We start from the raw sequence: 17,463 nt of genomic DNA on the forward strand, positions 1-17,463 counted from the left end.
CTTGGTCATGTTCAGTCTCGATTCTGCTATAAACAACACAGTCGTCGGCAAACAACCTTATCGGGACCGTAACCCGGTTTGGTAGGTCATTTATATATAACAAAAATAAAAGGGGACCCAGCACGCTCCCCTGGGGAACTCCGGAAATAACTGCAACTGCTCTAGACTGTTTATTTTTTATTTGAACAAACTGCTGACGGCAGCTGAGATAGGATGAAAACCATTTTGTCAAGTTGTTATTTTGAAACGTTTTGTCAATTTTAAACAGGAGCTTTGAGTGCGACACTTTATCAAATGCCTTTGCGAAATCCAAATATACCACATCAGTTTGACCACGCAAATTGATAGTTTTTGAAAGATCATGAACAAATTCGATTAACTGTGTAGTTGTAGATAAGCCTTGGCGGAAGCCATGCTGATTCGAAAATAATAGATTGTGCGTATCAAGATAGGACATCAGGTGTTTGTTAATAATGTGCTCGAGTATCTTTGAACATGTACGGATAAGTGAAATAGGACGGTAGTTGCGCTCGTCCCGTGAGGAGCCACTTGTGAACAGGGGTAATTTTAGCCCGCTTCCACGCTAGTGGAAAAGAGCCACTGCGCAGGGACGACTGAAATATTTTTGTAAGGAAGCGAGCCGCCCATTCAGCGTATCAGTACAGAAATTCGTTTGGTATACCATCAGGGCCGGGGATATTTCTTGTATTTATATTAAGTAAAAGATTTAGGACACCCTCTTCGCTAATTACCACATCATCGATCGGCCGCTGCAATGATGACGTAGAAAACTCGGGCAAAATGCCATTATCATGAGTAAACACAGAAGCAAAAAAAGAATTGAAATCATCAACACGTTGTTGAGTAATTTCAGGTGGCCTCGGGGAGCTTGCTGGGGTAGTTATAAAGCGCCAAAACCTTGAGGGGGCTTCCTTCAAGTATTTCGTCAATGTCACATTGAAAAACCGATCCCTGGATTGTTTGATCAGACGTTTCAGTTCTTGTCTCATTGAAGAAATGCAAGCTGTTCCTTCAGGGGTACAATTTTTTGCACAAGATTTTTGTTTCCGTTTTAGTTTTCTTTTTGTGTGAATGATTTCTCTGGTAATCCAGGGATTGGTTTTACAAATGCGTTTTCTAATCCTGGGTACATAGCTGTCTATGCACTTCCCTACAACAATTGAAAAGAAATGCCATAGCCTATCAGTGCTGCAGTCAGTGTTGTAAAGGACCTGAAATTCATCAAAGAACCTTTCAAGATAGTCCAAAATAGACACATCATCAGCCGCCATAAAATTCAATACAGTGCTAAGTGTGGGTTTACCCAAGGTGTCTGGGGACAAAGCTAGGTGCGTTACTACCATTCTGTGGTCGGACAGGCCTTCTACAACTTCACAACGGCTGAGTAACGGCAACAGCTTTGGGGACACAAAAACCAAATCAAGGATAGATGACCTTGTAGTCCCTATCCGAGTAAATTCAGTGACACTTTGCGTTAGCCCGTAGCAGAATGCCAACTCCAGTAGTTGCTCAGCACTTGCAACCTGTTCCGATCCAGGAGACCGGGATAGCCAATTAATATCCGGAAGATTGAAGTCCCCTAATAATAATACGTTATCTTGGAGGCTAAAATTAGAATCCATAAAATTTCTTAGCTTTGCGATTATATCCAGGGAGGAATTCGGTGCTCTATAAATCCCTCCAATATACACAGTTTGCTCGCTGAACCCACACCTAATCCACAACATTTCTATGTCACAACTATCATCCAACACTGAAAACCTAATGTTGTCTTTAATAAGAAACGCAACACCACCACCTCTTCCTTGCTGGTCTTTTCTAACAATTATGTAACCAGTAGGTGTTACTTCGAAATCTGCTACATCCGTATGTAACCAAGTCTCTGTTACGACCATTATATCCGGTTCATGCTCCAGGATTGCGGCTTCAACTGCATCAGCTTTATTCAGCAAACTTCTGGCGTTTACATTAATAACCTTAACAGATGCTGTTGGTCTCGATTTGCGTCAGTCAGAGCTGGTGAGACCTGGGCTAGCATACCTGAATCGCTCTTTGGTAGCCTCATTCCAGCCATAGAGAACATTGTTTACTTTCAGTTTATCGATGATTAGTTTGACCTTTGCACCCTTTGCTCTTTCATCCGCTGATGAAATCCATAGTTGTTTTCTGATTTCAACTACTCGTTTAGAGTAATCTTCGCTGATTTTGAATTGTGTCCCCTTGAGGTTGCGGCAGTTTTTCAGTATTTTGGTTTTGTCCCTGAAGTCTCCTACTTTCAAGATGACCGGACGGCTTCTTTCAGGTATTTTCTTTCCTAGACGGTGAATTCTCTCAATGGAGCTACACTTTGAGCCAAGTAATTTGTCAAAGATATCGTCATTCACCTTACTTAAGAGTACTGCCTCATCCTCAGATTCTTCTTCTTCCACTCCGCGTACAATAAGGTTGTTGCGTCTAGAACGATTATCTAAGTCATCGATCTGCCTGGCAAGAGCCATCAATTCACTGTCATGGCGACCAACACTTGATTCTATCATAGTAAGCCGGTTCTGTGTTTCACCCAACCCTTCAAGTTGTTTTTCAATAGTCTGGAGCCTAACATGCATGTCGGAAATGCTGGCATTCGTAGATGACTGCTTGGCCTGAATTTCATTAACTTTAGCTAGTAGTTTACTCTGGTTACTTAATATTTCCTCCAGCATTTTTTCAACCTCGGGCCCAGGATTTTCCTCTACGTCACCGGACAACTTCAGTAAAAGGCTTACAACTGAAACACAGTCGTTTAAGCAACCAAGAACAGTGTGTGGACTCGGCAGCACAATCAGGCAGGTACAGTTACTACGAAAACCATACTTTCGATCACCAACCTGCACAAGTAGAGGCACGTAAGGCGACATCGTCACGGCGGTGCTGCCGTGTCCACTGAAGGTCAAGACCATGGCCCTTGCTATCATATGCTCCGGGCAGCTTGCTATCGGGGAGGCGGAGGACGTCATCGTGCTCCATGGGGGTGCGCAGTCGACGAAGTCCACGTGGCACAGCATCATTGACGCCACTGGCGGTGATCTAGTTGCGCAGTGGTTGAGTTCCTTCGAGTGCTGGTGCGCATTCTTCATCGGGGTCCATTGGTAGTGTTGTCCAGCGATAACATGGGCCGCTGCTACGTCCGCGAAGAACCACGCCAAAACCTGCACAAGTAGAGGCACGTAAGGCGACATCGTCACGGCGGTGCTGCCGTGTCCACTGAAGGTCAAGACCATGGCCCTTGCTATTATATGCTCCGGGCAGCTTGCTATCGGGGAGGCGGAGGACGTCATCGTGCTCCATGGGGGTGCGCAGTCGACGAAGTCCACGTGGCACAGCATCATTGACGCCACTGGCGGTGATCTAGTTGCGCAGTGGTTGAGTTCCTTCGAGTGCTGGTGCGCATTCTTCATCGGGGTCCATTGGTAGTGTTGTCCAGCGATAACATGGGCCGCTGCTACGTCCGCGAAGAACCACGCCAAAACCTGCACAAGTAGAGGCACGTAAGGCGACATCGTCACGGCGGTGCTGCCGTGTCCACTGAAGGTCAAGACCATGGCCCTTGCTATTATATGCTCCGGGCAGCTTGCTATCGGGGAGGCGGAGGACGTCATCGTGCTCCACGGGGGTGCGCAGTCGACGAAGTCCACGTGGCACAGCATCATTGACGCCACTGGCGGTGATCTAGTTGCGCAGTGGTTGAGTTCCTTCGAGTACTGGTGCGCATTCTTCATCGGGGTCCATTGGTAGTGTTGTCCAGCGATAACATGGGCCGCTGCTGCGTCCGCGAAGAACCACGCCAAAACCTGCACAAGTAGAGGCACGTAAGGCGACATCGTCACGACGGTGCTGCCGTGTCCACATCATGACAAGCTCGGTGCCGAGCGCCGGCGGCTTCTTTTCTTTCTTTTTTCATGTATATTGTCACGGGGTCGTGACGTGGCCGAAGACAGGAGACTTCTTGTTGGGATTTAACTGTTTATTTGGGCGAACCTGTGCCCGGTAAACAGAAAGTCCAATTACAGCAGCAGTCTCGTAGAGATAGCAGTCTCAGACTGATAGCGGCGAACGGAGCGTCGGCCTTCGATCAACGACTGACAAGCGGCGAAGCGCGTCTGCATTTATACTCCCGCCGTCGAATGTTCTAGCGCTATCGCTGGCGGCGGCGTACGTTCCAGAACAATCTGCACCATTCGCACAGTGGGCGTGATCTTATCGAAATGATCTACTACAGTGCGGAATCCTCTCGAAAACTGCAGGCGCGGTTTGCGCTGAGAATCGTGTGGTGTTTTGGGACGATAACAAAAACTTGGGAAATGGAACGTGGCATTGCCCCCCTCTGAAAAAGGCATCGTCTCGATGCTTTAACTAAAGATGAAGGTACAATAATAATGCAAGAAAGTACAATGAATAAATTACGATACAACAATAATACAAAAAAAACACTGTTTCAGTTTGTTAACGCGCATGAAACGGCTTGAGGCGTGCGACATGGACGACTTCAGGTCGCGATCGGCGTCGTTGAGAGTTCGTGATGCCGTCGGGGACAACCTCGTAATCAAGTGGGCCGAGACGTCGAACCACCCTGTACGGTCCGAAGTACCGTCGCAGAAGCTTTTCACTTAGTCCACGTCGGCGTATCGGCGTCCACACCCAAACACGTTCACCGGGCTGGTATTCCACGAAGCGTCGTCGAAGGTTGTAACGGTGGCTGTCTATCGTCTGTTGTTTCTTGATACGGAGCCGCGCAAGTTGTCGGGCTTCTTCGGCGCGATGAAGGTACTCGCTCACATCGAGGTTTTCTTCGTCGGTGACGTTGGGTAACATGGCATCGAGCGTCGTTGCCGGGCTCCTTCCGTAGACTAACTTGTATGGAGATATCTGCGTCGTCTCCTGCACCGCCGTGTTGTATGCGAAGGTCACATACGGAAGAATGGCATCCCACGTCTTGTGTTCGACATCGACGTACATTGACAGCATGTCGGCGATCGTCTTGTTAAGCCGCTCGGTGAGGCCGTTGGTCTGTGGGTGGTACGCTGTCGTCCGGCGGTGGTTTGTTTGGCTGTATGCCAAGATCGCTTGAGTTAAGTCGGCAGTGAATGCCGTTCCTCTGTCGGTGATAAGGACCTCCGGGGCGCCGTGACGTAGGACGATATTTTCGACGAAGAACTTAGCTACCTCGGATGCACTGCCTTTTGGCAAGGCTTTTGTCTCGGCGTAGCGGGTGAGGTAGTCGGTAGCTACCACGATCCACTTGTTTCCGAAAGCCGACGTCGGGAACGGCCCCAGTAGGTCCATACCAATCTGCTGGAAAGGTCGGCGAGGTGGATCAATTGGCTGCAGAAGTCCCGCTGGCCTTGTCGGCGGTGTCTTGCGTCGCTGACAGTCCCGGCATGTCCTCACATAACGAGTGACGTCGGTGGTAAGACGCGGCCAGTAGTACCTTTCTTGTATCCTCGCGAGCGTGCGAGAAACACCGAGGTGCCCTGCCGTCGGATCGTCGTGCAGGGCCTGCAGGAGTTCTGGTCGCAGAGCTGAAGGCACCACAAGGAGATACTTAGCCCGAAGCGGTGAAAAGTTTTTCTTTTGTAGAAGACCGTTTCGTAGAAAAAACGACGCAAGTGCGCGCTTGAATACCTTCGGGACATCGGCAGTCCTGCCTTCGAGGTATTCAATTAGGGCCTTAAGTTCCGGGTCGGCCCGCTGTCGTTCAGCGAAGTCGTCGGTAGTTATCGTTCCCAAGAAGTAGTCGTCATCCGGATCGTCGGGTAGCGGTTGGTCGACAGGCGCACGAGAGAGACAGTCGGCGTCGGAGTGTTTTTTGCCGGACTTGTAAATGACAGTAATGTCATATTCTTGAAGTCTCAGGCTCCATCGTGCGAGGCGACCTGAAGGGTCCTTCAAAGTGGCTAGCCAACACAAGGCGTGGTGGTCGCTCACAACTTTGAAGGGCCTGCCGTAGAGGTATGGACGAAATTTCGACGTAGCCCAGATGATGGCGAGGCACTCCTTTTCTGTTGTGGAATAATTTGCTTCTGCTTTGGATAGCGATCGGCTGGCGTAACTAATAACCCTTTCAAGTCCGTCAGCCCTCTGCACAAGAACGGCGCCAAGACCTACGCTGCTTGCGTCAGTATGTATTTCTGTCTCGGCGAATTCGTTGAAATGGGCAAGTAACGGAGGCGTCTGGAGGCGATGTTTAAGCTCCTGGAAAGCGTGTTCCTGTGGCGTTTCCCACTTGAACTCGACGTCGGCCTTGGTAAGGTTAGTGAGAGGATCGGCGATGCGGGCGAAGTTTTTCACGAACCGCCTATAATAGGCGCACAGGCCCAGAAATCGGCGCACGGCTTTCTTGTCAGTGGGCGGCGGGAATTCGGCGATGGCGGCTGTTTTCCGTGGATCAGGACGAACTCCAGACTTGCTGATAACGTGCCCCAGAAACAAGAGCTCTTCATACGCAAATCTGCACTTTTCTGGCTTCAGTGTGAGTCCGGAAGTCTTGATGGCTTGAAGTACAGCTTCAAGGCGCCGAAGATGCTCGTCGAAACTCGAGGAAAACACGACGACGTCGTCCAAGTACACAAGGCAAGTCTGCCACTTCAAACCTGCCAGTACTGTATCCATAACGCGTTGAAAAGTTGCAGGCGCTGAGCAAAGGCCGAAGGGCATCACCTTAAACTCGAAGAGGCCGTCCGGTGTTATAAACGCCGTCTTCTCTCGGTCTCTTTCGTCGACTTCGATTTGCCAATAGCCAGTCTTGAGGTCCATTGACGAAAAGTACTTGGCGTTATGGAGCCGATCAAGTGCGTCGTCTATTCGTGGGAGAGGATACACGTCCTTTCTTGTGATTTTGTTCAGGCGGCGATAATCGACGCAGAAACGTAGTGTTCCATCCTTTTTCTTCACTAACACCACGGGGGATGCCCATGGGCTCTTGGACGGCTGGATAATGTCATCCCGCAGCAATTCATCAACTTGTCTCTTGATGGCCTCACGTTCTCGCGTCGAAACCCTGTACGGACTCTGACGGAGTGGTCTGGCATTTTCTTCGGTTATGATGCGATGTTTCGTGATTGGGGTCTGCCGAATTTTTGATGACGACGAAAAGCAATCTTCGTATTGCAGGAGCAGGGCCTTGAGCTGTTCTTCCTTATCGTTGGGAAGTCTGGGATTGACGTCGAAAGCTATGGGAGGGGCTTGGTTCCTCTGAGCAGGTTCTGCAGAATTGGTGAGGGCGAAAGCACTGGTGGCTTCGACAATTTCTTCGATGTATGCGACCGTTGTTCCTTTGTTCACATGTTTGTACTCATTGCTGAAATTTGTGAGCATAACCGTTGCTTTGCCTCCCCGCAATTCTGCAATTCCTCTTGCGACGCAAATATTTCGGGTGACCAACAGATGCTGACTGCCTTCAACGACGCCTTCGAAGTCAGGTGATTCAGGAGCCCCGACTGAAATAATGACGCTTGAGCGAGGCGGAATGGTGACTTGTTCTTCCAGCACATTCAAGGCATGGTGTCCAGACGGCGTGCGCGGCGGTAGTGCTTCTTCTGTGGATAACGTTATCGACTTTGTTTTTAGGTTGATGACAGCACCATGGAGGCATAAGAAGTCCATGCCAAGGATGACATCTCTCGAGCAACGCTGTAGGACTACGAAGTCTGTAGGATAAATACGGCCGTTAATGGTGACTCTCGATGTGCAGACTCCTGCAGGCGTTACGAGATGACCTCCGGCTGTGCGGATTTCAGGGCCTTTCCAAGCTGTCCTAACTTTCTTTAACTTCGCGGCGAACGACCCACTGATGACAGAATAGTCGGCTCCCGTATCGACGAGAGCGGTCACACTGTGGCCGTCGATAAGAACGTCGAGGTCGCTAGTTCGCCGTCTCGCATTACAGTCAGGGCGTGGCGTCGGGTCACGGCTGCGTCGGCTTGTTCCACTGCTTCCATGTTGCGTCGTCAGGCCACCTTCGGTAAGTGAGCTTTCGCCGTCAGGGCTTTGCCTGGTTGGCGTTGTGTTCGGAAAGCTCCGTCGCGGCGTCGTCGTCGTCGGAGGATCTTCGGTAGTTCGTCGCACAGCAACCGCACCTCCATCGGTTGCTGCCCTTAGTTTCCCGGATAAGGGCTAGGAGACCGGCCCCGCGTTGGGCCAGAGTACTGTCGGTGGTGCGGTGACGTGCGGCGGCTGGGCGACGGCGAACGCGAAGGGCTTCGTGGTGTCCACCGAGTTCCTGTCAGGTAGTCGGCGATGTCACGTGGTCGTCGATCAATGTCGACAATGTCGGCGATCGAATCCACTTGAGGCTGCGCCGAAGGCAACAGCTTGCGCAGCTCTTCCCGCACGATCGCTCGGATCGTTTCACGCAGGTCTCCCGAGTTACTGGCTTGAGCAGCAGCGCAGTCTGCAGTCAGGCGACGATTATACTGTCTGGTGCGCATGTCCAGGGTCTTTTCAATAGTGGTCGCTTCGGCTACAAATTCTTGGACGGTTTTCGGTGGGTTTCTTATCAGCCCCGCGAAGAGCTCCTGTTTGACCCCTCGCATGAGGAAACGAACTTTTTTCTCCTCAGGCATGTCTGCGTCAGCGTGACGAAATAGTCGGGTCATTTCTTCTGTGAAAATGGCGACATTTTCATTTGGTAGCTGAACCCGGGTCTCTAATAAAGCAGCGGCCCTCTCTTTTCGAGCGACGCTCGCGAACGTTTGCAGGAATGCGCCGCAGAAAGCATCCCACGTTCGGAGCGTGGACTCCCGATTTTCGAGCCAGGTCCTTGCGGTGTCTTCTAAATAGAAGAACACACGACGCAGCTTTTCGTCATGGTCCCAGTGGTTGAGGGCGGCCACACGGTCGTATGTCTCTAGCCAGGACTCCGGGTCTTCGAACGATGACCCATGGAAAATTGGTGGTTCCCTAGGTTGATGCATGACCATCGTGGGCTGGGACGCTGCGGTTGTCATTGTCGCTGCAGTCGCGGTCATGGCCTTAGTCTTCCTCGCCTTGTCGTGTAGAAGCCCGTACTCCGGTGGTAGCCCTTGCTGTCGGCGGCTTGTTCGCTGCTCCTGGTTGGCGTCGGTGTCTTCTCCGCGACGTGGGCTGGGTGCACGGCTTGACGGGGGCGTCAGGTACATGAACGAAGCAGCACCCCCACCAAATGTCACGGGGTCGTGACGTGGCCGAAGACAGGAGACTTCTTGTTGGGATTTAACTGTTTATTTGGGCGAACCTGTGCCCGGTAAACAGAAAGTCCAATTACAGCAGCAGTCTCGTAGAGATAGCAGTCTCAGACTGATAGCGGCGAACGGAGCGTCGGCCTTCGATCAACGACTGACAAGCGGCGAAGCGCGTCGGCATTTATACTCCCGCCGTCGAATGTTCTAGCGCTATCGCTGGCGGCGGCGTACGTTCCAGAACAATCTGCACCATTCGCACAGTGGGCGTGGTCTTATCGAAATGATCTACTACAGTGCGGAATCCTCTCGAAAACTGCAGGCGCGGTTTGCGCTGAGAATCGTGTGGTGTTTTGGGACGATAACAAAAACTTGGGAAATGGAACGTGGCAATATAGACACGTATAGATATACAGTGAATGACGACGGCGATGGCAAAAAAAAGCAGTCGAGACTGTCCATATAATTGCTATCGCAATAAAAAAAAAGGAGGAAAGCTGAACGTCGTCAGGGGCCACACCATGCGCGCGCAGCGAAACTACGCACGGGCGCACGTCAATAGAAACAAAGAAGGTACGACATGGACACAGAGACCGCGGAAAGCTATTCAGTAAAGCGCCCTCCATATGCAACGCGGCCCCACAACCACAAAGCACAGCACTGCCAACGTGCAAAAATCGTTTTTTTTTTGGGGGGGGGTTGAGTGAGAGAGGGGCACCCCTGCGCATGCGCCCGCGGGGGCAAAAACAGCCGCAACGCCGGGTCGTAGGAGTAGGCCCGCCTGCCTGCCCGCCTAGCACCCACCCGCGCAGCGCTCACTCTCGCGTGATGCACCCTGCGCGGCGCCGCCACTTCGCGCTTTGTCGTGTCGGCGGGGAGGTAGCCGCGGAAGATATATGCTCGTACCAAAATGCTAAAATGTGGAGTGAAATTCCTAGATTGTCCATGGGGAGAATTCGTTAAATTAAGGTTGTCTCTCACTGTTACTTTGTTACATAGAGGTCGCAAGTACATGTGCTTCTATACAGCAATGGCGGGGAATAGAAAATCTTCGTTATATTGAGGAGTTTGTTATGTGCAGGTTCGTTATAAGCAGGTTTAACTGTAATAAAATGGGTTTGCCGTGTTACCACCTACTCGTGTCTCTCTCCCAACTCAATCTTCTGCAAGCGCTGCCGAGTTAAAGTTCGTGACAAGCATAAATAAACCATGAGAGAAAAAAAAAAACAACGAAATAATGTATGCATTCCAGAAAAAAAAATTCATTGTATCTTCAAAAGGTGTCAGCACTTGCTTGCCCTGCTATAACGGGCAGACATATTCTTGCGTTTTTCATTCTCAACAGATAGAATCCCTAAAACGTACGACACCGACCTCTCGCGACATGTTCGCGCCATCCCATATTATCATATTTGACCCCAAACGGATCAAAACCTTTCAGGATGTCTGACAGACTCATTTTCTACCTATACTACATCATTTGAAATGAAAGTCTGCACGCCAGAATGAAAAAGCCTTCTGCAACTGCAACCATACGAATACCTTGCATAGAAACACATAGCTTTGCACACTCCAGTGGGTTGCCAGACGAGGGTCGGGGTCTCTTGCTAGGTAAGAGGCACTTTCAGCTGACCGATTTTGCACTTCATTTCTCGTTCCACTAAAACGACCAACATTACTGGAGCACACTGCGAGTTTTCAATTTTAGCCAAGTTTCGCTCAGTCAACGCAATAACGACACCACCGGTGGATGAAAGTTGTTGTAAAATAAAATAAAAAATGTTCTTATCTTGCAGCAAGATAAAAAATTTTGTTTTAAAAAAGTGTGAATTTATTCAACGTGGTTGCTTGGGCGAGTTGGTACGACATGATTCACTTCGATTGCGCTATCAATAAAAGAAATAGATTTCCTTCGGAACGTTAGCACACGTGTTGTTCATGGTGCGTTGTGGAGATGACTACGTAGTTGTTAGGTGGATCCTGTTTTGTTTGTTTTGTATTTCTCTTTTTTGTCAGATGCTGCCCAAGTATATATTGTGTGGTTCTAACAAATAAATTCTTGTTGTAAGTCAGTGCCGCTGTCTGTCTCCTTCTTTCTCTTGTCCCTCGTTATTGGCGCTGTTTTTTAAGTGAATCGTGAATTTATTTACTGTTTGTCGTAGAGCATTTTTTAATTTTTTTGTCACCTTCACTTCAAGCTGGACTATTGAAATACACTGGAAGGCTTCAAGGCAGCCCAGATGCGTTTAGAAGAGTTGCTTGTTGGGCAAGTTGGTACATACTCAGTAAACTACAAAAGCCACGAAATGGCAAGCAGAGACATGGCCACATCTCTGCTCTCTGTCTCTGTTTCTACTGCTCTGAATTTTGCCCTTTCGATGTTTTGTGGCTTTTGTAGTTTACGGACGTGTTTAAAATGCCCTGCCCTGAGGCATCGCATTCACCGCATTGCCTTGTGCCAAGTCAAACTAAACAGTTTTTCTGAAAAGGTGGAAGAGTGGCTCCTGTTAAAACTAAATTATTACTATTATTGTAAAAAACCGCTTACTATCAATGATTCGCAAAATTATTGCTATTAGTGAAAAAAATTGCTTACTATCAATGATTTGCGAAGTTTCTTTGACGGAAGTACAGAAGAAGCATCTCGAGACACTCATTTTTGGCCTGAAGTGTTGGCTTTAGATAGTTTTGAGGAACTTTATGCGCAGATGCTCGAAGGTATTGGCTGTGACAACTTGTTGAAGGAGGCACATATCCTTGTGTGTCCTGAAGTGCCGTCAGTGCTTGCATGATTGCTGAACAACCACTGCGTTTTCTGAGCAGCCCAAACAATCACGTCACAAGAGGCTGCCATCTTGGTTGTTTCTCCTCGCGTCACGTCATCCTTCGCTCGCTACGACGGTCTGCTCACACACTCAGTGCCTGACCGTCTAGTGCATGCACAGTGGCGCAACCACCGGCTGGCTGAGCGGAGCAGGCCCAGAGGCCAAATACGTCCAGCTGAAAATGCCTATTATGACGGTGCTCACGTTAAAAAGGTCTATGCAGTCGAGCCCGCTTATAACGAACCTGAGAGTGTCGCGGCATCCGTTGGCTGTATCCCGAAGTTCGTAGTAAATGAAACACAGCTTTTACAAAAAGTTGCGAGTGAAAACACAAACTTTTTTTTACCCCAAAAAGTCCGTGATGCACGTGTTTCGCAAAGCAGAAGCGATAAGGGCGGTCTCGAGTTCATTTAAAACGGCAGGGTGCTCGTTCGCCGAGGCCCGTGGCATAAGCTGCATGAGGCACTGGCTCCGAAGTTTCGTCGTTCTCGCAATCCCATTCCTTCAAATCGCTCTCGCCACGTACGTCATTCACAATGCCCCAATCCGTGGACGGTTCCGCAGTGTCAGCATCATCATGAGCCGCAATTAAACAATTGCAACAGATGTTTCACCCGCTCTCCCAAGTCAGTGTCGGCGACGCGCTACCACAAATAGCCGCCGAAGTGGTCCTCTTCGGAAGCTCCAGGCTCGGCATCAGTCCTGTTGCGACAAAGTTGGCCTCGTGAAAACAGTTTCGCACGCATGTAGTCGTCACCGCCGCCCACGAAATAGTCACCTTCTCCACAGCTGAATACCGGGACGCTCGAAGCAGAAAGTTGGCTGTCAGGTGGTCAACAGCTATGAGCAAGCGCTTCGCAATGGGGCACCTAACGCACGGATTACGCTCAAGCCAAGCGGTCGCACTTTCGACGTTTTGTTGAGCAGCAGGAAAAAGCGTGCTAGCCTCTTCCCATCGGCCATCATGACCACACACGCACAACGAGAGCGAGCAAGACGCGCACACGCGACACACATGCCAGAACACGTGGAACAGCTCTGGGCCCGTTTCCAGTCAGAAAAGGAAACTAATTCGAGCAAGCGTGGCGGGCGTCGCGGAGCGGTGGAGACGGGCGAAGGCATTTCCTTCCTCTGTGGGCAAAGGGGTTGTGATCAAGAGAGGAGAGCAGATTTGCGAGAGAAGAGCAAGGAGTTGCGATAAAGAGAGGGGAGGATGCAGCGGGAGGGCGACCTTGAAAACCAAAACACACGGGGGAAAAAGGCAGGTTGGGTAGCTTGCTTGAAAGGTCCGTGAAACTCGCCCGTAAAAAAACTTGGAAAGAGTGCCTACGCGCGGCGGTGTTCGTAGAATCGGCGGCCGTGATCAAAAAATTGTTTTGTTGGCCGGCGAGTTTGCGTGGCCTCATGAACTTCGATATATCGCGATTCGTTCCGCGCAAATTAAAAGCCGTTTTCGCGCTTCCACACTCGCACAGAAGGCTGCTGAGCAGAGGGTGAAGTGAGCGAGAACAGACTATCGGATACAGTCGGTGGCCGAGGATGTTGGCAAGTGGTCTGGTCACTCCAGGCCGGCGACGCCAACGACAGTATTAGCGATCAAAAACAGAGTAGATGGCCGAGCTGTCTTCGAAAGATCGGTAGTAGTGTGGAAACACAGGCCTCGTCTGGCGATGCGGGGTGCTGAGAGTAGCGGGGGGACAAAGGACGGAGAGGTGCGCAACAAAAAGCAGTCAGGGCATGGAGGAAGGAAAAAGCTTTCCTTCTTCCATGGGTCGGGGAGAGCGGCAACTGAAGGGGCGCGGAGGCAGGGTCGGCGTTTAACAATAAGAATGTATGGGCACCTCGCCGATGCCTGATAGGTGGTCGAAAGTGGTTTCCCGGGAAGTCGGCAGACCGCTAACTCAGTTTGCTGTAACCGATTAGCGGCGCTCGGAGACGTTCGTTGTAAGTGCGCTTTTGTGCCATTGAACCAATGTATGTTTTCACGGTCACGCGGATATTGTTCGTTTAAAGTGAAAGTTGTTTTAAGTAGGGCCGTTATATGTGGGCTCGACTGTATATAAGTACTGGATCTTGACTTTCAAGGTAGTGGTGGTGGGAGATTTCTCCTGTGCGCTGTTGAACAATAAAAATTTACAGCATATGCATTATCTAGTAGTCCAATCGCAGTTTTCTCTCTTTCATTTGCCCATCAGAAGCGATTGGCATGTTTAAGTTGGAAACACTGGTTTCATCACTGCATGCTTTGTGCCTCCCCAGGTTTCTCTCCTGCGCGATGCCGCGATGAGCGCCATCGTCATCGCTGCTGCCAGTGTTAGCCTTAGCGCTCACTGCTTGGCATCTACACATGGCTCCCTTTAGCGGGAGATGTAATTTTTTTGCCAATGCCTGTTTTATTTCACTTGTACGATCTCTTGGCTTCTGACCAATACTGTACTACCGAGTGAAGGCAAAAGCTGAGACTTGTATTTTATGAAGTCCGACATAGTAGTATCGTGGCTACAGGTTCATCCAAAAGTTGCGGGTGTGATCCCGGCCATGGCTGTAGCATTTTATTGGAGGCAAAATGGTGGGACCACCTGTACTGCGCAATGTCATTGCGCGTTAAAGGACACTACGTGGCCTAAATTTTCATAGTTCTCCACTATTGTGTCCATCATAAATTCCATTGTCCATTGTGATTTTGGGATGTTAGAATGTAGATATTATATTTATTGTAATAATATTATATTAATATTATTATTGTTATACTTTATATATATATTATTTTAGAATATTAGTATGTCCATAGAAATTAAACACTTCAGAGGTGAATTCGGGCCGGATCAGCGCATACAAATTTCTTTTTAGGGGCATGTGTTGCTGCAGAGAACTTCTATTGTGATCAGCTTTAGTGCCTTTTCAGTCACGCAGATTTGTGTAAGCAAATGAAGTGCTTTAATCCTGTGCAGGCAACCACCATGATTGATGAAAAGGACCGCCACATCTCTGACCTGGAAGACAAGGTTCGTACCTTGGAGAAGCGGCTTGAAGGAACCACACTGACAGGCGATGAGCACATACAGGCACTCGTAGAAGAGGTGGGCTATGTTTTAGCTGGTGTTACATTTTGGTGAAAACAAAAGGTGTATGTCGAGCACATTGGGCAAGTGCGTGACACGACAGTGGAGAGTGAAGTCATGTTTAGTCAAGTGAAGTCATGTTAATGGCAGCCTTTTCATAGATGAGTTCTTGCTGCTACCCTCCGGTGGTACTTTCGTACACTATGTGAATGTGAGGACCGTTATCACTGTGCACCAGTCTTGGAATTTTATGATGTGCGAAAACGCTCTTAATGGCGTTGATGACCCCAGGTGCTGTGGTCGAACGTGAGCACATTTAGGAAATGACCGGTAATCCACCAGAAGGACATATTCTTGGCAGTTGAGATGAAAAAGAGCGATGCCCACTTCTTGCCAGGGCAGAGTTCAAGTAGTTGACGACAGCATGGGCTCCAAGTGCTGCACCCTGGTTTTAGCGCATGCGGGGCAGTTAAATACTAGTGTGTCTATCAGTTTTTTTATGGTCAGCCAGCGGACTCACTCCCCTGCTAAAGCTTTGCACCAGTTCATGCCTTGATGCCCATCATGGAGGAGCTCAAGCGTGCGGCGCCGAAGGGCAGATGACATGATGATGCAGGAACTCTTCAGAAGTACTCCTTCGGAGACGCCGAGGTTTCGTTGATACTGGCAGTACCAAGGAGAACTCAGCGGCAAGTGGGACTTCTGAGTCCAGCCGTTGATGCAGTACTGAAACAGCAGACTGCACTCGCCGTCATTGGCTTGGGCCCGGCTCAAGTACTTGAGCTGCTACTAGGCAACGTTTGGGATGGAGCGGATGACCTCTTGGGCAAAGAGCTCTACTCTATTCATCTTGTTACATGGAAGGTATTTCAGTGGTGCACGCAGACATATCAGCAGTTGCCAGCCGCTGCCAACAACGGCAGTTGCCAACATGCATGAAATTCAAGAAGTCCACAGATGAAGTGCACAGATGTATTCATGAATTCCACAGATGTATTCCTCTAACCTTTGCACCGCCCATATGGCTGCCAAAGCTTCTTTTTCTGTTTGGCTGTACCGACGTTCCGTGTGTATAAGGGAGCGCGATACAAAAGCAACTACTCGACACTCACTGAATGGCCCTTCTTGAGGAAGTGCTGCTCTGAGACCATAGGAGCTTGTTAGAGTTACTGTATATGCTACGGTAGGTAGCAGAGTTGCACATAGGTCCGCCATCTTGCTCGCTGGCAGTATAGCCACTCCTCTGGAATGTAGGAGACGACGCGGCTCAGTGGCTCCGTGTACTTTCACAGTGTACGCTCATTCATAATGCGTCGCTGACGTGGGCCCATAGCTAAAGGAAAGGGGGACTAGAAGCTCCCTCTTTCTGGAACTCTGATGTGTACGTGTATTTTACTGAAAATGACTCATAAAAGTGAGTGTTTTTCAGTCTTCAGCAAGTCGCGAAAAAAAAAAAGTAATTACTAGCTATGGGTTGGCACTAGTGCAATGACTCTTGCATACAAGAAAAAAAAAAAATATGGAAAGCTCGGACCAACAATTAACTGAGATAGAACAGGCAGTCACTATCGCAAGTAATATCTTTGTTTTGAATCGCCAACTTGAAAACTTTGACAGACACTATTCTGGACAAATTGAATTCATCTAATCATTCGTTTCACATACTTTTTGATGAAGCACTTCAAGAGATTTAGTAAGTGGCTCGAGAAAGCAAGTGTTAAAATTACCAATGTGTTTTACAAATGATGCAAGCTAGAGAGAATTTTTTCGTATATCCAGGTTGATGTGGCCTAAAGTAAACACTCGCAAAGCTTCCAACCTTTATGCCACATGGTGCTCAGAATGAATCATGCCATTTTGATAGACCTATAAGGTTCATATTCACGCACATCACCGCTTTCACACATTCACTCAGGTGCATTTTTACTGTTTTGTCCTGTTCTATTTTTGTCAACGGCTCGATAGTCGGACAAAATCACGTTCACTAAAACGAACATCAGGAAACACCACCGCAACACCGACAAACAATCCATACTGCGCGAGTTGAACTGCCTTGCGCTTCACTGGACAGACGGTTTGACAGTGCTGTAGTAGCAGTGGTAGCAGTGGTGGCGCTACTGGTGCTGCGTTTGCCAGCACCCGCATGGCCGTGAAGTTGGCTTTTCCTTAAACGGTCGTTTCGCGCACCTTAGCGCGCTTGGCGAATGGTGGTGCGAGCGGCTAGTTCTGTCAGAGACACAACTCTGCTACCTACGGTAGCATATACAGTAACTCTAAAGTTTGTGTCATCTGGGATCGTGGTCCTGTATGCGGCATTGCAGCGAGCAACACAGAGGTCTGAGCACAGCAGCTTCTTCAGTT

General features: G+C 49.2%; 2 protein-coding genes and 1 long non-coding RNA gene across 3 annotated transcripts in view; 1 reads left to right on the forward strand and 2 right to left on the reverse strand.

Annotated features, from left to right (window-relative positions):
* The window catches only part of LOC119165910 (golgin subfamily A member 1), a 687,968-nt gene that overhangs the window by 263,886 nt on the left and 406,619 nt on the right, over positions 1 to 17,463 (forward strand). Inside the window, exon 8 of the mRNA XM_075884494.1 lies at positions 14,992 to 15,120. Coding sequence (XP_075740609.1) covers positions 14,992 to 15,120 — 129 coding nt within the window. The remainder of the gene's footprint in view (positions 1 to 14,991; positions 15,121 to 17,463) is intronic.
* LOC142786828 (uncharacterized) overlaps positions 1 to 17,463 on the reverse strand; it is a 48,802-nt gene that overhangs the window by 14,820 nt on the left and 16,519 nt on the right. The gene's annotated exons all lie outside the window — the stretch shown is intronic.
* LOC142786869 (uncharacterized) lies at positions 1,867 to 3,881 on the reverse strand. Its single transcript, XM_075884565.1, has one exon. The coding sequence runs from the start codon at positions 3,879 to 3,881 to the stop codon at positions 2,028 to 2,030; it is 1,854 nt and encodes a 617-aa protein (XP_075740680.1). The 3' UTR covers positions 1,867 to 2,027.

The sequence above is a fragment of the Rhipicephalus microplus genome, unplaced genomic scaffold (assembly GCF_043290135.1).
Source record: "Rhipicephalus microplus isolate Deutch F79 unplaced genomic scaffold, USDA_Rmic scaffold_34, whole genome shotgun sequence".
Lineage (NCBI taxonomy): Eukaryota > Metazoa > Arthropoda > Arachnida > Ixodida > Ixodidae > Rhipicephalus > Rhipicephalus microplus.

What these genes read in the sequence shown, in the direction of transcription:
- LOC142786869 (XM_075884565.1), bottom strand. Translation starts at nt 3,881, where the DNA reads ATGTCGCCTTACGTGCCTCTACTTGTGCAGGTTTTGGCGTGGTTCTTC.